Here is a 23,133-nt window from a genome sequence, read left to right as displayed (position 1 = left end):
GTACACACAGCATACCACAAGTGATAGAAGGAGTATATAGGAATAATATACTCCTTTCTGATTGTTTACTGCTGTGTCATTTTCCCCAGGTTATTTCCCCCACATTTCATTCTCACAGTGACCTCTTTCTGTGGCCAAATTATGTTCCTATTGATCATTTTACAGATAAAGATAAATAATACAAGAGAAATTGAGTTTCTTTTCTGAAAATGATGGATCATTCAGTAAGTGGTGTGAGACAACTGGATATATCCATCTGTTAAAAAGTCATAACTCACATCATATGCTAAAATAAATTCCAGGTGAATCTAAGACTTCAAAGTAAAAATAATGTCCCAAAGTACTGTGAATTGGAAAAGCCTTACTAAGTTATTAGCAATACCTAGAAGCTGTAAAGGAAAGTGTTAATAAATCACAGACAAAATAATAATTTTCTTAATGTTAAAAGGATTCCTACAAATTAGCAGCAGGACAAAAAAAAAGACCAACGAAGAGTGTTCTGCCTATGTTCTCTTCCAGGAGTTTTTTGGTTTCAGGTCTTACATTTAGGTCTTTAATCCATTTTGAATTTGTTTTTATAAATGCTGTGAGGAAATATTCTAATCTTGTTCTTTTATATGTAGCTGTCCAGTTTTCCCATTACCACTTACTGGAGAGATTTTTTTTTCCATTGTATATTCTTACATCCTTTGTCGTAGATTAATTGACCATAGATACGTGGGTTTATTTCTGGGTTCTCTATTTTGTTCCATTGATCTGTGTGTCTTTTTATTGTACACTATCATGCTATTTTGATTACTGTAGCTTTATAGTATAGTCTGAAGTCAGGGAGCATGATGCCTCCACCTTTCTTCTTTTTTCTCAATATTGCTTTGGTAATTCAGGGTTTTTTGTGGTTCCATATGAATTTTAGGATTATTTGTTCTAGTTCTGTGAAAAATGTCATGGGTATTTTGATAGGGATTGTGTTAACTCTGTAGATTGCTTTGGGTAGTATGGACATCTTAATATTAATTCTTCCAGTCCAAGTGCACGAGATATCTTTCCATTTCTTTGCATCATTTTCAGATTCCTTCATCAGTGTTTTATAGTTTTAAGAGTATAGGTCTTTCACCTCCTTGGTTAAGTTATTCCTAGGTGTTTTATCCGTTTTGACATGATTGTAAATGGGATTGTTTCCTTAACTTCTCTTTCTGATAGTTCATTATTAGTGTATAGAAAAGCAACTGATTTCTGTATATTAATCCTATATTCTGCAACTTTACTGAATTCATTTCTTAGTTCTAATAGTTCTTTGGTGGAGGCTTTAGGGTTTTCTATACATAGTATCATGTCTTCTGCGAATAGTGACAGTTATACTTTTTCCCTTGCAATTTGGATGCCTTTTATTTCTTTTACTTATCTGATTGCTGTGGCTGGGTCTTACATTGCTATGTTAAATAAATAGAAGTGGCAAGAGTGGGCATCCTTGTCTTGTTTCTGATTTTTAGAAAGCTTTCAGCTTTTCACGTTGAGTATGATGTTAGCTTTGTGCTTGTCATAAATGACCTTTATTATGTTGAGGTATGTTCCCTTTATGCCAACTTTGATAAGAGTTTTTATCATGAATGGATACTGAATTCTGTCAAATGCTTTTTTCTGTATCTGTTGAGATAATCATGTGATTTTTATCCTTCCTTTCCTTAATGTGGTGTATCACATTGATTGATTTGCAAAAAGGAACTATCTTTGCATACCTGGAATGAGTCCCACTTGATCATGGTATGTGATTCTTTTTATATGTTGTTGAGTTTTATTTGCTTATTTTTGTTGAGGATTTTTACATCTATATTCACCAGAGATACTGGCCTATAATTTTTTTGTAGTGTCTTTGGTTTTGGTATCGTGGTAATGGTGGCCTCATGGAATGAATTTGGGAGTGTTCCCCTCTCTTCAGTTTTTTGGAATAGTTTGAGAAGGATAGGTATTAGCTCTTCCTTATATGTTTTGTAGAATTCCCATGAAGCCATCCAGTCCTGGACTTTTGTTTGCTGGGAGTTCTTTTTAATTACAAATTATATTTCAGTACTAGTGATCGATCTGTTCAGACTATCTATTTTTTCCTGGTTTAGTTTTGGAAGGTTGTATGTTTCTAGAAGTTTGTCCATTTCTTCTAGGTTGTCCAATTTGTTGGCATGTAACTGTTCGTACTATTCTCTTACGATTCTTGTATCTCTGTGTTATCAGTTGTTATTTCTCCTCTTTCATTTCTTATTTTGTTTATTTGGATCCTCTTTCTTTTATTCTTGATGAGCTTGGCTAAAAGATTATTAATTTTGTTTATCCTTTCAAAAAACCAGCTCTTGATTTCATTGATGTTTTATTTTCCTTTTGATGACTTTGGGTTTTGTTGTTCTTGAGGCAAGGCACGATAGGGATATGGAATTAAGAGACACAAACTACTATGTGTAAAATAATTAATCAACAAAGATATATTGTACAGCACAGGAAAATAGAGCCTTTTTATGGCAATAACTTTAAATGGAGTAAAATCTATAAAAATACTCAATCACTATGTTGTACACCTGAAATTAATATAATATTGTAAATCCACTATGCTTCAATTTTAAAAAGACAAACACCATAATTAGTAAGAAAACTAAAACCACAATGAAATACCATTTTCATTAATCAGAGTGGCAAAAATCAAGATATTTGATAATTTGCTTATTGGTACAACCTTTCTGGCAAAGGTTTTCAAAGTGTGGTCCAAAGTATGGATCCCGAGGGGTGGGGAGAGGTTTTCCTGCAACTCTTACAGGGGGTCCACAAGATCAAAATTACCTTCATAAGAACACTGAGATATTATTTGCCTTTTTCACCCTGTTGACTCTGATAATATGAAAGCAGTGATGTGTAAAGCTGCTGCCATTTGGCACAAATCAAAACAGTTGCACCAAACTTTATTACCATTCATTGTATTCTTCACCACCGTATACTCACAGTAGTAAAATAAAGAAGAAAGAGAAAGAAAAAGGAAATAAGAAAAATAGTTTCTCTTAAGAGTGTTTATTGATGAAGCAAAAAATATTAATTTTATTAGATCTCAACCCTTGACTACACACCTTTTTAATACTGTGTCAGGAAGCAAGACGTATGCATAAAACACTTCTGCACAGAGTATGGTGGTTGTCTTAATGAAAAACACTGGTGTGATTGAGTTGCAAGCTGAACTAACTCCTTTTTTTTTTTTAATGTAATACCATTTTCACCATTTTTTGCTTGAAGAACAACTGACAGACAAACTATGGTTTTTCAGACTTGGGGATTTGGTAGCCATTTTCTCTACAATGAACAAAGTGAGCTTGAGAGTTCAAGAAAACAACTTATGGGAAGGTGCCAATGATAAAATTTGATCTTTCAAGCAAAAATTGGAATTTGGGAAAACTTTTTATCTGCTACCATGAGCTGACAGCTTCTCAGTACCTAAAGACGTTTTTGATGAGATTGGTGGTGATATTAATGAATCTGAATTTTTTATATTGTGTAATGAAATGTTTCAGCATTTGCAAAATCTACATAACTCAATGAAACACTGTCTTCTAAATGTTTGATGTGTGATTTTACAAAGTTATGCATTGGTTAAACACCCATTCAAAGTGCAAGATGGACTACTGGATTTTAATTAACAGAGTAAGAAATGTTCATTGAAACAGGTTTAGATTCTTCATCGCAAGAAATCTTTAAGAAATTGTCACTTGTTGAGTTTTGATCGTAGCATGGAAGAATATTAGAGTTATCTGAAAAGGCTGTTAAAATACTTCCTCCAATTACATATTTTCATATTTGTCAACCAAAACAACAGATTGAATACAAAAGCAGTATGAAAATCCAGGTTTTCTCTGCTAGGCCAGATAATCCCATTCTTCTCACAAAATGTCTTTGTTTTGGAAAACAGTTATTTTTCATGAAAATATTAGTTATGTTTATATGTGATATATTTATGGTTTGTATTTTCACTTAAATATATAAATATTTCTTAGTCTTAATTTCAAGTTAATACCCATAGATATTACCCACATAAACAACGCTTATTGGGGTCCTCAGTCTTTAAGAGTATAAAGGATTCTTGAGACTAGTTTGAGAACTGCTCCTCTATGGAGCTTAAAATAAAAATTTTAATTACATATAATCATTGAATCAGTAATTTCCATTTTAGGAATTTATACTATAATCTCTCAAATATGAGATCTTATATGTGCAAATTTATTCATTGTTGGATTATTTTGATTACCAGAAGATTGGAAACAACTCAGTGTTTGTACATCAATAGAGAATTGGCTATATTGAGATATACCCATAAAATGTAATACTGTATACTATATATGAGGCAGATATAAATTTATCACTGTGGAATGCTCTCAAAGATATATTAAATCAAAAATTGAAGGTACCAAAAAGTGTGTAGTGTACACTACAGTTGTACAAAATTGTATATAGTATATGTATATGCATAGCCTATGTGGTGAAGGATACACAAGAAAAACTGCTACGGTGATTGCCACTGTGGAGGGGAGCTGGGGACAAGAGTAGGAAAAAGACATTTCTGAAAACCTGAATACTTCTTGAGCAGTCCTAAAAAATACAGAAGTACCTGTTCCCCAAATCCTGATATTTTAAAAATATTTTTCAGTATTTTTTTCCCCAAAAGTACATGTCTAATTACTAATTAGGAGTTAAGCCAGGTTAAAAATCTAAGTCTAACTGATCTTAGTTCTACCTTCTTACCATTACATTAAAATCTCCATACACTCTCATGGAGTGGCAAGACTTTCACCAAAAACAATTATTTTATGTAGTAGTACTTGTTTTGCTGCCATAATGAGTTGACCTGCCCAAGAGGTACAAAAATTTACAAAAGGTGACTTGGATTCAGTCTCAAGAGGCTGGAGCAAGATTCATACTGAGTCCTAAATGAATAGTGGAATTTGATTAGCAAAAGAAGTTTGTCGTTAATGGAGGAGCATGATTAAGACAGAAATAGGGTACGTGTAGCACCCCCTGGTGTCAGTGGAAGACCAGCATTTCAACCAGAGGGCTTATGAAAAATATACATTGCTGTGCCCTACCCTTAGAGGTTCTGATTCATTAGATCTGGACAGAGGCATAAGAATCGACATTTCTAACAAGTTCCCAGGTGATGCTGAGGCTGTGGGACTGGGAGCCACACTTTGAGAATCACTGCATTAGAGAAATTGTGGTTTACAAAGTTGATGGGTAATATGGGGCCAGAACAATGAGCTGTAATTTGCTTAAACAATACCACAGGTCAGTTAATTTCATGAGACTGAAAATGTTATGAATGTTTAAGAGGAAACATAATATAAATGTGACCCTTTCTCATGTATATCTTCTTCTTTGTCCTCTGCTTAATTAAAAAGAGAAAAATTATTATACCAAAATTCATTATAATCCATTTTTATGAAGACAACTTTATTTTAGTGTTCTCTTGATTTTAAAACTAACATTTTTCAGAAAATCAGTTTGACTCATTAAATCTATCTCATTAAAATTATCTGCTTTAGAAAAGAATTTCTTTTGAAATTTGGCTAAGGTTAACATCAGATGGAAATTAACGTGTTTAGTGTGTACTTTAGTCTCTACTGGTCCGCCATTCAAAAGGCCAAATTTTATACTGCATTTTATGAAATGAGTTAATGAAAATGCCATTCCTTCTGTTACAGATTCTGTTGAGCCTTTGAGAAGGAATTTTAGCCTTTAAAAAAACTCGAGATATATAATGTGCTGAAGTCCTGAGGAGAATGCAGTCCGAAGTTAATAATTCCTGGGACTTCTTTAAGGAATGTGTGCCAAGTTCACAGACTGATACCTCTGTCAGCATGACATTCCTCTTAGTCACATTGTTTTTCAGAGAATTTGCTTATTACTAGTTCCTAGCCTTGTGCCTCTGACTCATGTGAAACTGATTTTTCTGAAACTACTTCCTTCCCTAGGCACAATAACTTATTGAAAAAGTAAAAGATTCCTGTAGTCTGAGGTTAAAAAAAAAAAAAAAAAAGATACGCAGATTGTAAAAGACAAAGGCTATGAAAATACTCTAGGGACTTCCCTGGTGGCACAGTGGTTAAGATTCCACCTGCCAATGCAGGGGACCACTGGTTCGAGCCCTGGTCCAGGAAGATCCCACATGCCACAGAGCAACTAAGCCTGTGTGCCACAACTGCTGATCCTGCTCTCTAGAGCCCACGAGCCACAACTACTGAGCCTGCGTGCCACAACTACTGAAGCCTGCGCGCCTAGAGCCCATGCTCCACAACAAGAGAAGCCACCGCAATGAGAAGCTCGCGCACCGCTACGAAGAGTAGCCCCAATCGCTGCAACTAGAGAAAGCCCGCGCACAGCAACGAAGACCCAATGCAGCCAAAAATAAAGAAAAATAAATAAATAAATAAATAGATAAATTTAAAAGAAAGAACCTATAAAAATTTTTTTAAAAAACAAAATATTCTAGATTAAAGAAGGCTAAAAATAATGACTAAATGTAATTCCTACTCCTAGACTGGATCCTGTGTTAGAGGGGCAAAACTGCTACAAATGACATTATTACGTCAATGGACAAAATTAGAATATAGATACAGTACAATAGATAAAAGTATCTGTGTGAATTGATAGTTGTACTGTGGTTAAGAGAATATCTCTATTCCTAGGAAATAACACACTCAAGTATTTAGGGGTAAAGGGCTATAATGTATATAATTATGGTTCAGAAAAAAACTGATTTCACAGGTCAAATAAATGGGGTAAAATGTTAATAGGTCAATCTGGTTAAAGCGTTTACAAGAATTCTTTTACTGTGTTTATTATTGCAATTTTAAGTTTATTTCCAAATAAACAGTTTTTTTAAAAAACATGCAGAAAAGTGAAACATGTAAGATTTAAAAGTTTGTTGCCTTTAAGAGAGAAAATTTCCTTTGCGCGTGAAGTTGGGCTCTCAGAAAGCTTTTCTGTCACTTACCCTAAACATCAAAAGACAGCATTCAGAGTCAGCACAAGGAGCACATTCTCTGATAGAGTTCTAGATTTCTGTGACCATATCTATGAAATATTACTGATAATTCCTACTAAAAGGCATGATTATGATGTTGTGACATGAGTTAGTTATATGTTTAACAGAAGGTTATTTGCCAGCATTAAATATCAGCCACGTCATGGTCAAAATAATTGTGGGAAATAGGAAACTACTCGGAAGAAAGATAAACTAGGAGAAAAGAAAAGTGTAAATCAAAATCTAATCTGAGTATTTTGCCATTGTGGTAAAAATGAAGGGCAGAGACTTAGTAATTGCTCTTCTGATTAGTCCCACATTAATTGCAGTAAAATGGTTTGGCTTTTAATGAAGTCTATGATATTACTAGAGTCTGTTTATAAATCACATTTTGCATTTAATTCTTACTTGGCTAGCTCCTTTTTTTTTTTTTTTTAAACTATGATATATGTTTATGCCCTTGGAAAGCCTTCTCCTTTCCAAGTATTCCTGCCTAGGGTTGCCTGTTTCTCTCTCTCTCAACTTTTTACAGTAGTCCAAATGTATATACTGTCATATTACGTGTATTCTCTGTACTCTCCATTATTAATTCAACTATTTTATTTAATGTTATACTCCTCTAACTAAGCTTTCGTCATCACAAAGAATATTAACCGTGAGGATCATAAGTAATTAAACTATGAAATTAAATGAAAGAAATTCATTTTTCACTATGCTGTGCCTTTTACTTTTCCATGCTGAGGTCACCTTCCATTGGCTAGATTTTCATCCCACACAGCCTGAAAAAAATTTTTTTTCCTTGTGAATACATTATTGGAGACTTGATAGGCTTGTTATAGTTATACATCTCTCTTAATATTTAAACCTATGCAAGGAAGGAGTTTTTTTGTTGTTAAACCTTATATATCCTTCCAAGTGAAGGTACTACCTCAGGCACACATTAAATGATACATTAAGCCATTGCAAATAAATCAGTGATTAAAGCAACACAAAATTAGGCCCTAAATTTAAAAGCTACATGACTACTCCATTGTGCGAATGTCCCCATAGAGATTTAGCTCTAGGAAGTCAAAATCTGTAAACTTCATCAGGTAGGGGACAGTAGATAGGAAGGAGCACTAGAGGAAATGACTCCAGGTTCATCAGTAACCTCATCTCTAGAGGTCTTTGCAGAACATTGTGCAGCTGTTTAAAAACCAGTCAGTTGGAAATGACATCTGTATTCCCTTCATTTGCCTCTTTATTGATAAAAATGTATTGGTGCTTTTTACAATCTAAGTTACTGAAAGCTTTATAACTCTTGAATTGACGTTTATGCTGTATAAAAGAGACTTAAAAGTATGTGTAAAGATAAATTATCTGTAAAGACATTTAAAATAAGCCACATAATAATGGGTTACTGTTGCATGCTTATTTTTCTCCTGTGGCAGTGATGATAATTATGTAAATAGGTCAAAAGCTACATTTTTTTAATTGATGATTTTAACATCAAAGCCTGAAATGAGGAGTTTTTCCACCATTGGATAAATATTTAACCACAGAAGAGTGAGCAATTTAAAACAAGACATGGTCCAGGTAATAGACAGTAAGGGCCAGAATAATTTTTTTAATTGAATCACATTCACTCCAAAGCCATGCCTCAGATTCCTCAGTTTATCTAGACTGATGCAGAGTTTAAGCAAATAAGAAATTTAATCTGCTATACAACAACACTATTTTGTGGCTGTTTCTCTTGGCAGATGGAGATGGAAACATGGATCACTTATTGCCAGGCTGTGAAGATAAAAACTGCCAGAAAAGTACCATTTACTTAGCAAGATCCAGAACAAAGCAGGTATATCTACTTGTTTCTTAGTGTAAATAGAGTTATGTTCTTGGAAAAAGTTTTCAGAGGTTAGAAAAAGTATCTGAAGAATCAGAAAAGAGAAAAACAAAAAATAAATTTACTTCCTCATTTTAACTTAATGAAATGCATTTAAATCTATTTTTATTGGTTTATTGAGAGAAAAAAGTAGTGGCATAATCATTTCTGGTTAAGAAAACCCACTCTTGATCCTGTAATTAAATGATCTGTTAGCCTTTTATATGCTGGGAATATGGTAAGACACACTATAGCTATAATAAAGGGTTATGTAGAAGAACATCATACCTATTTTCAAGGCTAATCTTGTTTTTATTTTTGATATCTTAATCTGTTTCATTCTCTCGTGCCGACTTTATACCTGTAGCTTGTAGGTAAATAATTTAGAATCTGTTAATCACAGCAGAGGATTAATGTGGGAATGATAGGTTATGACATTGAGACTTTTTCCATATTGACAGCACCTGAATGGAAACCAGTAATATAGTAGTAGAATTAATAAGTTATATTTTCTATTTTGGAGTAATAAATGATAGAATTATATTTTGATTTTTTTAGCCCTTATGGGTAGGAAGTATCACTTTTTATACTAAGACACTAAAGAAAACAAATCTTCCTCCAGTCAGCATTCTAAAAGCATTTAACTCTTACACCCATAACCTTTATTACCTTGAACTTTTTTAAAGTTCTGAATCACTGAAAATATTAGGTCAAGTAACACTTCATCGTTGGTTCATAGCTGTAAGTAAACCTAGTAATTATTAGCCTGTCTTCAAGTGACAGACTACTGTAAGAATATTTTCAAATTACACAGTCAGCTCTCTCTGGATAGATAAATGTCACAGTTCTTTTTTGACTGTTAAGGATGTCATATTAATGAAAAATCTTTTACTTCTTAGACCTTAATACATTTACCTTAACAGAAATACTTTATCCTCATTAATAAACTATCAACCTCTTCAGAAACTTGTGAAAACTTGGCATTTTGTGAAATTTCTCATCCTCTTCCAAAACAAGACCAGCAATTTTTTTCAAAGTCACATGAAACATTAAAACCTTTTGATGCTATACAATACTCTTTTGCTTTAAGAAAGATTGAAAAATTTATTAAAGATGCAGACCAGTTTTTTAAAACAGCTCGTTTTCTGTAAATTTGTCTTTGTAGTTAAGCCACTTTTTTTTTCTTTTTCCTTGGCAAACTATGCTTTCTTTCGATAACATAGAAAATGTTTGGGATATCCTATGTCCTAAACCCTTTTCAAGAGGCCACTTTTTATGTAGTCTGGCTTGGAGCTATATATATGAGTCACCTGCTTACAAGGAAGAAAACATCTGTAGGCATGTTTGGCCTCCTGTCATTTCAAGCCAGCTGCACCTGCTTCTGTTTGGACATCTCCAGGTTATGTGCCAGTATCCGTGCTCTTAGCTAATTACGGGCACATCTATAATTTTAATGTGATGATTTCCACTCTTCATATTTTTAGTTTGTATTAGGTTATTAAAAGTAAAGATTGGGGCATTCAGAAGAAAAAGGGATTTCCAAAAGCTCATTTTGAAATGATCCTATTCTCTGTGTTCTCTTCATTATAATCAATATAGAGATAAAGAATTTATTTAAAATGTAGCTTCCAGCTGTTTTGGTGACAGAGCTCATTCTCTGGGGCAGGCGGAGCTTGTCAGGACTAGTATTGTTTGGCAAGCCTCAGAGCTGCTTGTCTCTGAGAATGATGACTAAAGTCATCATCATGTATAGGAGGCAAAGCAAGAGAACAAGGGAGACTGTCATGTTCTAATTCTTCCTGAGCTGGTCCTCCGAAAGGATCAGTATTACATGATATTATAATTTTTTAAATATTCATTTGAGGTTGTATTTCACTCAACACATTTTAAAATGGCAATTCAAGTATATGATTATCAACATCAGTTCAATCCTAAGATTTTGTGGTTCTGTGAAAAACCTTCTAAGGCTCTATGTGCTAGTTCAAGGAAGGATGACTAGTGATAAATTTTAAAGGAGACGATTTTTTTTCCAGTGTGTAAGTTACCTATTTATCAAAGTAAATTATAGTACCCTACCATTTTGTAGTGATAAAGAACTTAAATAAGGTGATGCTTACCTTGAGGACTTTTCGTGGATCATTTGTTTTACAAATGGTGAATTTTTTTCTGAAATAACTATAAAATCTGATTTTTTTTCTCTTAATTCACAGTGGGTTCCTGTCCTACAGGATTTTAGCAATAAGGGCACACTCTGGGGCTTTGTGCCATTTGTGCATGAACAACGACCAACTGAAATACCAATTCCAATTACCCTTCATATTGGAGACTACAACATGGATGGTTATCCAGATGCTCTTGCCATACTGAAGAATACATCTGGAAGGTATGGAAATTAAGTCAAATGAGAAATATTTGCGAAATATTTTCACTATGATACTTTGTAGCTGAATAACACCTAAATATGGTACAGTTCCTTAAATAAGGAACGCTATGAGCTCTGAACTTCTCCCAACTGCTTAGAATACCTGTTCTTTTTCTGTTGTATAGAACAATAAAAGGCTTATTTTTCATTCAACAAAACTTGATCTTTAAAAGGTCAAAATTTTTATAAGTAAATGACTCAGTTACATTTTGAGTCTGAAGACCATGGAGGTTAAGAGTTGAGCCTAGGCTTTGCTCTCATTCCAGCCACTTAGCACCTGTGTGACCTTGAGCAGATTACCTAAACTCCTCATCTGTAAACTGAGAGTAGTAACTGCACCTCTGTCATGGAGTTGTAGTGGAAATTACATGAGGTAAAAATAAAAAATGAGGCAATTAGCAAGATACTTAGCACATGCTGACTTTACTATCAGTGAATGTTGCCTTACTGTTGCTTGTTTTGTAATGGTGTTGAGAATTTTGACATGACTATTGATAATATTTGTAAATACAAAATTTTTGAGTATATTTATTGCATTATCAATGATTTTTTAAAATTAATTAATTTATTTATTTTTGGCTGTGTTGGGTCTTCGTTTCTGTGCAAGGGCTTTCTCTAGTTGCGGCGAGCGGGGGCCACTCTTCATCGCGGTGCGCGGGCCTCTCACTGTCGCGGCCTCTCTTGTTGCGGAGCACAGGCTCCAGACGCGCAGACTCAGTAGTTGTGGCTCACGGGCCTAGTTGCTCCACGGCATGTGGGATCTTCCCAAACCAGGGCTCGAACCCGTGTCCCCTGCATTGACAGGCAGATTCTCAACCACTGCGCCACCAGGGAAGCCCTCTATCAATGATTTTGAATGTTGTTGCTACTTTTTTTTCCTTAGGTAGAGGTACCAGTAGCTAAACCAGTATAGTTAAATTCACAATTACCCTGATCTTGACAGATTCCATAAATATGACTCTTCCCAAATTTTAATGCTTTATTATATTCTTCGTATTACAATTAGTTGTATTTCTTGCCCCTTATTCTTTCTTGCCTCCTACATCATATCTATCCATAATTTTTCTTCTGACCATTAATTCATTTGTTGGCTCTGGAATTAGTGATGATTCAGCTCCACATTTACTACCAGGTTCATGATGCAATATAGCTTTCCTGGAAAAAAAATCAGACTGTTGTTGATTTTAACATCAAACAATGTTATCTAGAAATGTGATTTTTAGAAAACCATACATTATTAGTGAGTGCCCCTAAATATTTATAGAAATTATAAAATGTCTATACTTAAACTTTTCTAAGGGCCTTGATTTGAAATTATAATCACTCTGAGTTGTGTTTACAAAATTTTCTAGGGATATGAGCATCATGATCTGTAATACAGAGTAGTATGTACACTCATAACTTATGTGTATGAAGCAGATCTTATGTAACCAAAAGAAATCTCTGAGTTGAATGTGATTTTTATACCTTTTAAAGTGGCACGTAAAAACAAAGAAATGTAAAAATTGCTTTAATTTGAACATTTACCCTATTCAAAAGAATAAGAAATTACATCTTAAATTCATTTAAGTGTGATTACTTATTCTTAGAAAAACATACAATTTATAGTTTTGTCATAAAATTTCTTTATCAACATATTCTTCTTCAAGCCATCAAGTATTTAACTTACCTTTACCATTCAGTAATAACGATGATATCAACAGCTAATTCTAGACTCTTGATGCTTTTATAAAAGCAACTGTTTAAAACCCAGGGTTTCTTTTTTGTTCTTTTGGGATAGATGAGAATTGAAGGATAGATTTCAGTGCATCTCAGTGTTCACTAAGTCACTAGATGAGAAGTAGCCCTATACTTGAGAGATGTCTGTCTAGGAGAATTCAGCATAATATTTTCTTTGAAACAAAGAAGAAGGAAAATAAGACATAGTATACATTATAATCCTTTTCTACTGTTCACTTTTGTTGAAAAGCTTTTTATAATTTTTAACTGATTTCAAGACTGCTGTATTGCTAAGAAGTAGTACAGGGTTACAGTTTATAATTTCAAGGGTTGCTACCTGGAGAATTCTGTCTCCTTTTTTTCTTCAGGTTTTGAAAATCAGGTAGAGATTAACTACGCAGTTAAGAATAAAATCCACAATATGTGTTTCATGAAAAGTTCTGAAGCCGTGACTTGTTAACTTGTGTTTTTTTGTTTTCAGAGGAGAGTTGCTCTTTGGCTTTCTGCTTGTTTTTTATTTTATGCTAAAGGTCTAATTGTTGAAAGTTAACCTTTAAAATCATGTTACATGAAAAAGATCTCTATAAATGACATTTATAGAGGCAGCGAGTGACTCTAAACAAAATAACATGGTCTGAGGTCAGCCATTTTACATCTGTGCCACCACTGACTGAAAGCCATGTTTTTCTCCCTTGGCTGTCCCATTACTACTCAGTTGCCCTGTGTTTACTCTCATCTTCTGTGTGTAGTCATGTTGTCTTAATTGTCTGAATTTTTATTTTTTTGAAAGAAGAAAGGCAAACTTAGAATGACATTATTCCAATAGTGTACTCTTAAGCTAATAATAATTCTGTTTTTAGAATTTTTTAATTTCATGTGTAAAATAACACTGAAAAGATATTTTATGTCCTAAGTCTTTAGTATAGAACTGAAAAACTTTTTTAAAAGGAACTGGAGGATAAATTATAGCAAAGAATATTTGAGAACCATTTATCTAATTAAACTCTTGTCCTTATGGATTTCTAATCACTATTATTTCTTAATTAGCCAGAGTTACTAGAAAAACTAGTACACAAAAATGAAAAGTTTAATTTTATTTTTGCCCAATATGTGGTATATTAGAAATTTTATTTTATGCATATGTTAGAAAAAACATTCCTCTAAATATTCCCCTAGATATATTAATGTCATAGGTAAAATTAAATACTAATTTAGAGTGACTATTAGGTTTCTATAGGAAAATTTGATAAACCATATTTAAATTAATATTCTAAACCATATTGTATGATTTTTTAAAATTCAAAACTAACATAGATTGTAATTTGCTCAGAATAAATGCATGTTTCTTTAACACTGGTACTGTAGTCTAGAAGTTGTGTTAATGGTTTATTTATCATTTTGTCAAGCACATACAGTGCATATTCATTCCTTATTTTAAGCATTTAACTGAAGATATAAGAGAGTGACTTTTAGTCTTTGTTCTTACTATTGCATATTAATCAGAATGTTAATATATTTAAGAAAAGTTGTATTGTTATTAATAAATTGAAAGTGGATGAAATTGTAAGCAAAACCTCAGCTTCTAGCGGGGATTTATAGAGAATCCAAATCTAAAAGTACTAAAACAAAAAATTTTTTTTAAACAAAGGATTTTAGCAGCAAAGGAGCAGATTCTGAGTATCAACTGTGAGAACTCCCAAAATCTGTTAAATGGCGAGTAAATCAATAAATGGCCAAATGCAATATATTCCTTGTCAGTTAATGCCAGGAAGTAAAGGGCTTTAGTTTATAAAGTGATTATCATGCATATTGCTTCACAATAATTTCTATGGGGTGGTATTATCTTTACTTTGTAAGTATGGAAACAGTCTCAGATAAGTCAGACTACTTGTCCAGGATCACACAGTTGCAGTCAGCACTCTAAGTTCACAGAATCTGAATCCTTTTTCTTTCCCTGTAAGAAAAAAATTTAGAAGGAAGTATTATATAACCAAAAATAACACATTTTTAGCAGAGGTTAGAAATGATGATTTGGGCAGATAGTAAAAGTCCCTCTGACAAGAGAAAGAAGGACCAAGCTAAGGACAAATGAATAAAATCCATAAGTTTTCTGAGTCTTGCTGTCAGAGGAGATTGATTATAGGCAAGCACATGGCCTCTTATGTTAGTAATTTGGAAACCAGAGGTATAATTTGGATGTGTTGGTGGTATACATTCAGGCTACCAATATGAAACGATGGAAGATGACCAGAAGCAAGTCGGGATCTGGAACTTTGTCAAAAAGGAATTACTGGGGACTTTTGCAGCTATTAGCTAATTACCCATTCAGTATAATCTGCATTTTCATCTTCACCCTCAGCTTTATAAAATAATTTAGGTTCACACTGATACCCTGAGTTACCAAGGAAAGGTTACATTATGTTTCAGATGTTCTGCTTTAGTGGGCAAGGAGATTGATAGTACAGATGCCTGTATCCACGTGTACATTTCAAGTCACTGTTGTTTTTCATTTTTATTATGAACTGTAACAAAGGGTTTCATATCATTTTAAATTAGATCAAATATCTTACTAATTTTATGTTTTGTACTTCAAATGATTCACCATAATCTTTTTTAAATGAAGTTAATCACCATCTTTTCCATGAATGTGAAAATGTAACAGACTTCCTAATTTACAATAAAAGAAAAAACATTCCATGCCTATTCTGCCGGGGAATGTTTAGTGGTAGTTTGCAAAATAAATCTTGGTAGGCTACGCCACATAATTGCCATCTATTCAAATGTTACTAGGGAGAATAGCCTGTTTCTGACATTACAACATACATCACTAAGTCTTATGGTCTAAATCATTAACTAATCCTTAGTTAATGAGTAATAACTCTGGGTAGGGAAGTTATATGCATTCACAGCTTATTGAAGACTGAAGAATATTTTAATATTTTTGTTTTTATAGAATTATACATGGGGTAGAGTAAGGTTTTTGTAAAATGTTTGTTTTTCAAAATTAATAAGGGTACTGAATTCAAGAATCATATTCACATCACTTCTGGGTTTAATAAAATGTATTACTTCCTCCTAAGCAAATTATTATAAAGCCTCCAGAAGCTTTCAATATGTGATTTTTTAAATCAGTTTTTACAATATAGAATATCTTAATCAGGCTTTACTTTCATTTTAAACTATTTCTGATTATACTGTCTTATTCAGTAGCTTCTATACCTCAAATGAGGGAGAATACTAAATTAGCCCAGTATGATGTGACAGAGTAAAAAATGATAAAATGTGTTTGAAATCTTATCCTGGATGACTCATCATTGAAGAACTCATACTGTTTCATCATGGAAGAACTCATACTGCTATGTTGACTAACCTTCACTCACAAACCAACTTCAGCTTCAGTAGTTGGAATTTGTAAAGCTCATGTTTTCTCTACAATAAGGTTGCCTATTCTTCTGCCCTAACGAATTCCGTATTAAAATGTTTTGTCCCATACTAAAATGAAAAAGGATCCACTAATTAGTTGTGAGGGAAAAAATTATGTAGATGGTAAGTTAAAACACTGGCAGTTTCTGTTAATTCCAAAAGGATATATATTAAATATTATTTACTCTATTAGCAATCAATTTTAATCAATCTATTAATAATTACTCCTGCACTCTGAGTTTATTGGCATGATGTTGCATTCTTCTGTAATTTTTACATTTCCTTTGAATCCATAGGTGTTTGTAATGTTATTTGCCTTTTGTATTTAATTCATCAGCCTTAGGGCTGGTCTGTTTTATTATTTCATTAATGTCTGTGTTTTTGTTGTTATATTCGTTTAAAAAATTACTTTTATTTTCAGTAAGATGGATTTTTTCACAGATATTTTATTTCTGATTCTATATTTAACTCCTTCCCTTTTTTGCTTTCTTTAGATTTATTTTTGTTTTTGTTTTTATTTCATTGAATACTTAATAGAATTTTCCCATTTTCTTAGTTTCTAATAAGTGTTTTTAAGACTCTTTTCTATGTACTTAACTTCAAACCACATATTTTGATAGGTACGTATTTTGATAGGTATTTGCAATGCAATAACCTTAAGAATGAACAATAAAATTATAGACTCAAACCCTAAGACAGCAATGCAACAAGGACTCACAACACTGCATGGCACAGCATAAGTTCTATGTAGTGTCTATTATTTTAATTATTAGTAATATTATTATGTGGTCACACATGCTTTGATTTATTCTTGCCATTTTATGTTTGTATTCATCATTTTTTCTCATTTTTCTGCCTTCTGTTTGATCATTCAAATTTTTCTTCCTTTTGTAGTTCCTAAGATGGTTTGTATATCATAAATTTCATTTCTGTTGTGGTTGTTACAGTTAAATGTTTAGTACATATATTTAAACTTCATTGTTTTAGTGAACTACTAGAGACAAAACAGTCCTTAAGACAAGATTTTTAGCATACGTTAAAATTCTCTTTCCCCTACCCAGCCCCTCCTCATTCAGTAATATCATCACCATGTTGATATCATCTAGGATTTATCTATTTATGTATTTATTTTCACATTTTGTTGTGACAATTATTTACACTTGGCTACAAAGTTTACTAGTTTCTTTGATCACCATTGAACACCCCTGTCTTCCATTCATTCTTTGATTCATCTATTATTTTTCTGGATAGAGTCAAGTAATTCTATCAGGGAGAGTCTGCAGCCTCTTTCTAAGACCTTGCAGGTCTGAAAATTTCTTTATTTTCCTCCAGCCTACCTGCTAATTTGCAGAGTATAGGATTCTAAGTTTATATGAGTGTATGCTAGTCTTTCCAGACAAACTATGTTGATAAATTTCATTACTTTATACACTGTGACTACCAAGATAAATTCCAATAAGCGTTGTCTATATAATTGATGAGTACATTGCTAACTTTGGCTTTATATAAAATTATACTAATATAAAGCAAAGTTAGCTTTTTAACTTTTGAATCATCAGCATATACAGTTAACTTTTGTAATTGGTGGGGAGGTGCTGGAACAGGAAAAAGCATTCTGGAATATATACTTAATCCATTTTATTTCATTTTAATCCTTCCTTCCTAGAATAATAGCCACAAAGTTTTATCACCTCTAAGTAGCAGTAACAGAGTTCCTTCAGAAGAGCAGTAACATGGAAGATTTTGAACTTCAGTTTTTGTAATTCTTACCAGCTGTATAAATTAAACTACTGGTGGTAGAAACTGGGAGTATGGAATCAATTTCCCAGGCTGACAGAATTGAAAATGCCTCTCCATGAATAGGGTAAAACTTAGATTCAGACCTCTCTGTTATGTATGTACTTGCAATCAGGTATATTAATGAAAAGAGAAATAAAACACAAGTGAGTTTTCTTTTTCAATATTTTTTATTGAGGTATCATTGGTTTATAACATTGTACAAGGTTCTTGTGTACAACATTAAATTTCTGTTTCTGTGTATACTACAGTGTACTCACTACCAAAAATTTAGTTTCCATTTGTCACCATACACTTGATCCCCTTTACCCATGTCGCCTTCCTCCCTCCTCGCTCCTTCCCCTTTGGTAACCACTACTCTATTCTTTGTAGCTACATTTTTGTTTGGTTTGGTTTGACCATTTATTTGGGTCTTTTGTTTGTTTTTTATATATTCCATATGTGGTGGGTGCTTTTGTGCCTCTGCCTTGTCTGGGATCTCTTGAGTCATGAGCTCCATCACCACAGGGAGAGGGAAAGGGTAGGAGGGAGCCAGGGTCATGGGCATCCCTTCTGTGTCCATTGTTTTCTGGTTCATGGGCGCCAGCCCTGCAGGCAGAGGGTAGGGGGCCAGAGTTGTGGGCACTTCTGCAGCTGGAGGGACGGGATCCTAGACCTTTTGCCACTGCTGCCCAGTTACCTCTGGGCGATAGCACCACAGTAGCCAGGAGGCGAGGCCAGAGTCATATGTGTTACCTCCCCTGCTGCTACTGGGTTTTCTGGGGCTGTGGGCTCAGCTGCTGCGGCCAGGGGTCCAGGGCACTAGGGTTGTAGCTCCTCCCTTCACTGTCCCCCTTTCTCGCCTCCTCTGTGTCCTAGTCCACCCACCTTTAGATGTACAGATGTGCAGAATTCTCTGGAGTCCTGGTGTGTTGGGCAGAGGCACCTTTGTTGAATTGTGGACGTTTTACTGGTTTTAAGTTGAAGGGTAGAACAAAGGGAGCATCTCAATCCACCATAATGCTGACGGCCTTTTTTTTTTTTTTTTTTTTCCAATTTTTGACAGCATTTATCCCAAAAGGTATTTGAGTTAGGGTGCATTGCGAAACCCATGTTTCTTCCACTACATTGTATATCACATGAGGTTAAAAGAAAAGTTTATTTCTAAGTGCAGCTTAGGATAGGAAAAAAAAAAAATGAGAGAGAGAGCATGGACTTTAGTCTTCAGTTCAAATGCCAGTGCTGCCACTTAGTAGCTCTGTTTCCTTCAGCAAGGTATTTAGCCTGTCTATATATCTATAAATCTGTAAAATAAGGATGAATATACCTATTCTGCAAGTTTCTTGTGTGATTACATGAAATACTATTCCTTCTCCTTCTCTCCAAAGTTTACCTTATTAAGAAACATTTAAACTACACTGTCAACAACATGAATGTCAACTTTAGTTCCAAAAGATCTATGACAGCTACGTGATCTCCTACCATTAATAGACCACACAGATTGTCAGAGAAAGGACTGATGGCTATTTTATTCCTGTTAATTTTGTACCACAACAGCTTCCAAAGGAAAATGAAAAAGGAAAATTAAAAGGTATCAGCAAAAAGTTTTCTTCTGTTGATTTCAGGAAGTAACTTAAAATATCCCAAGTCTTTCCTGATACTCAGTTTGCAGCCTTTTCTCCCTAAAGCTGAGAGATTAAATGCTACAATGGGTCACTGTTTTCAATATCGTTACACATGAATTAAAAGAAACAAAACAAAACAAAAAATATAATAGGTCTGTGGTAGCAAGATATATCTTTTTATAGATAAATGGAATTATATAATTTTTGGTCCGTAATGACTGATTTCTTTCACTTAACATAGTGTTTTCAAGGCTTACCTGTGAGGTAGCATGTATAAATACCTCGTTTTACTAAATAATCTTCCAAGTATGGATATACCACATTTTATTTATTCAAGCTTCAAGTGGTGACTAGCACAATGTTGTAGAAGAGTATCAAGAATGACAGTGGACTGTGTATTAGTGTATTACCACAGACATAGTATCTCATAAAAACACAAATTTATTCTGTCACAATGCTGGAGGTCAGAAGTCTGAAATCAGTTTCACTGGGCTAAAATCAAAGTACTAGCAGTGCTGGTTCTTTCTGGAGGCTGTAGCTAAAAATCTCTTCCCTTGCGTTTTCCGACTTCTCAAGGCTGCCAACTTTCCTTGGCTCATGGCCCCTTCCTCCATTGTCAAAGCCAACAGTGTAGCATCATTGTATTATTCAGGGTTCTCCAGAGAAACAGAACCAATAGGAGATGGACAGATAGAAATTGAGAGAGGGGAGGAGGAGGGATTGGGATTTTTTTAAGGAATTTGCTCGCATGATTATGGAGGCTCAGAAGTCCTGTGATCTGCAGTTAGCAGGCTGAAGACCCAGGAGAGCCCGTGTGTAGCTCCAGTCCACGTCTGAACCAGGAAAGTCGATAGTATAAGTTCCACTCCAAATTCTAGCCGGCTCAAAACCCAAGAAAAGTCAGTGTTTCAGTCCAAGTCCCAAAGCCAAAAAAGAACATGTCCCAACTCAGTGACAGATAGAGTTCCCTCTTACTCAGCCTTTTTGTTCTATTCATGTCTTTAATTGATGGGATGAGACCCACCCACATTAGGGAAGGTAATCTGCTTTAGGAATTCTACCAATTTGAATGTTAGTCTCACCCAGAAACACCCTCAAAGACACACCCAGAATAATGTTTAACCAAATGTTTGGGCACCCCATGGCCCAGTGAAGTTGACAGATAAAATTAACCATCACAATCTTTTCTCTTTTCTGATCTCTGCTTCCATTGTTACATCTTCTCCCTTGCTCCCATTCTTCTACTTCTCTTTTATAAGGAATATTGTGGTCTTCCTTGTGGGGCGATTACTAAGCTTACCATGATCTGAGACCCTCTGAGTTCCTAAAGATTCAGCTTCATACTGCATGCAAAATACACTCAGTCCATCTCAACATCCCTGAAAGTCTCAATCCGTTAGTGCATCAGCTCAAGTCCAGAATGTCATTTTAAGTCTCATCAGCTCAAAAGCCCCATAATCTCATCGTGTAAATTATCTAAATTAGGCACATGTAAGGCTATCAGAATAATTGATATTAGGGCAAAATTACTCTTCGTTTATGAATCTGTGAAACTAGAAAAGAAGTTATTTGCTTCCAGAATACAGTGGTGGGACAAGCATGGGATAATAATTATAGGTATTGCCATTCAAAAAGGGAGAAAACTAAAGGAAAAAAGGAGTTACTGGTCTCAAGCAATTATAGAATCCAACCAGACATACTACTTTTGGTTTCAAGGCCTGAGTCTAATCCTCTGTGGCCCTCAGCTCCATCCAACGGCCCGTGGCTCATCCTTTTTTCCTAAAGGATAGTACATGTTTGCAACTGAGTAATTCATCAACCTCTTTCCTGCCTCTAGAATTTTGAGAGTATAACAGCCTTCTTTCATTTCATCCTCTCTCTGTTCCTTTCCATCCAAGCTGGCAGTATTTATGCTAATATAGCGTTCTCAAAATCTTGGTGAGTCTCCTGCATGTGTCTGAGGAATTCTCTCCATCAGACAAGAGGCTTCTCTACAAATCTTTCTTGGATAAACCCATCTCCATTTTTGGCTTCTGAGATGGCTAAAGGGATACATGAGTCACAGACCTAATCTCTTCAGGGAGATCTGTGATGGAGTACTTTGATTTTTTGATCCTTTCAAGACATTAACAAAATATTGTCCATGCATGTCCTTGACATTTTCTCCTGAACATGTTTTCCTGACCGAATCTCTTAATTTTTGTATCTTTTTTCAACCTGCATAGGCTGATAATTTCCCAAATCATCAAGTTCTGGTTTCTTTTTGATTACCAGTCCTTCCCTCAATGTATTTCCTACCTGTCACACTTTTTATAAACAGTGAAACCAAGTTTTACCTTCAAAAGTTTTCTTCAGAATCTCTTCAGTTGAAGGTCTACATTCATCACTTACAATTCTGTTTTCAATATAATTGTTGGACACAAGTCAGATAAGCTTTCCGCCACTTTATAACAAGGATCCTCTTTCCACCAGTTTCCAATAATAAGTTCCTCCTCTTTTTGAGCCCTTACCAGCAGAGCTTTTAACCTCCACTTTTCCACCAACAATCTGTTTATGATGATTTAGGTATACTCTGTGAAGGTATAGATTTTTTTGATCATTCTTCTGAGCCTTCAGTCTTTAACATCCATATTTCTACAAACAGCAGTCTGTTCAAAGCAGTTTAGGCTTTTTCTATCATGCTTCTCAAAATTGTTCCAGCCTCCACTGGTTACCTAATTTCAAAGTCACTTCCATATACTTAGATATTTGTTACAGCACTACACCACTTCCTGCACTAAAATATGTATTAGTTTTCTATTGCTACTGTAACAAATTATCACAGATTTAATGGCTGAACAATGCACATTTATTTTGCAACAGTTCTAGAGGTCAGAATTTCTGTATGAGTCTTATGAAGCTAAAACCAAGCTGTTGGCAGGGTTGGTTCCTTCTGGAGGCTCCAGTAGAGAATTTATTCTTTAACTCTTTCAGCTTCTAGAAGCTATCCTTGTTCTGCTGAGGCCCACATCAACAGATCTGCTGACTCTGCACCCATCGCCTTTTTTTCACCTCTGCTTCTGTCCTATCACCTTCTGACACTAACTTTGACCTCCTTCCTCCCTCTCATAAGGACCCTTGTGAATTACATTGGGCCCACCCAGATAATCACATAAAACACAGGATAATCTCCATACCTCAAGATTCTTAAGTTGATCACTTTTGAAAAGTTCCTTTTGCTTATAAGCTAAGATATTCATAAGTCCTATGGATTAGGATGTGG

The 23,133-nt window shown here is 34.4% G+C and overlaps 1 protein-coding gene across 1 annotated transcript in view; it reads left to right on the top strand.

The window, feature by feature from the left end:
- Positions 1-23,133, top strand: part of ITFG1 (integrin alpha FG-GAP repeat containing 1) — a 262,992-nt gene that overhangs the window by 112,690 nt on the left and 127,169 nt on the right. The window contains exons 9-10 of the mRNA XM_036832521.1: positions 8,785-8,879; positions 11,117-11,289. Coding sequence (XP_036688416.1) covers positions 8,785-8,879; positions 11,117-11,289 — 268 coding nt within the window. The remainder of the gene's footprint in view (positions 1-8,784; positions 8,880-11,116; positions 11,290-23,133) is intronic.

Source organism: Balaenoptera musculus, chromosome 19, assembly GCF_009873245.2.
Source record: "Balaenoptera musculus isolate JJ_BM4_2016_0621 chromosome 19, mBalMus1.pri.v3, whole genome shotgun sequence".
Taxonomy (NCBI): domain Eukaryota; kingdom Metazoa; phylum Chordata; class Mammalia; order Artiodactyla; family Balaenopteridae; genus Balaenoptera; species Balaenoptera musculus.
The sequence above is the reverse complement of the archived record's forward strand: the minus strand, read 5'-3'. Positions and strand labels throughout refer to the sequence as shown.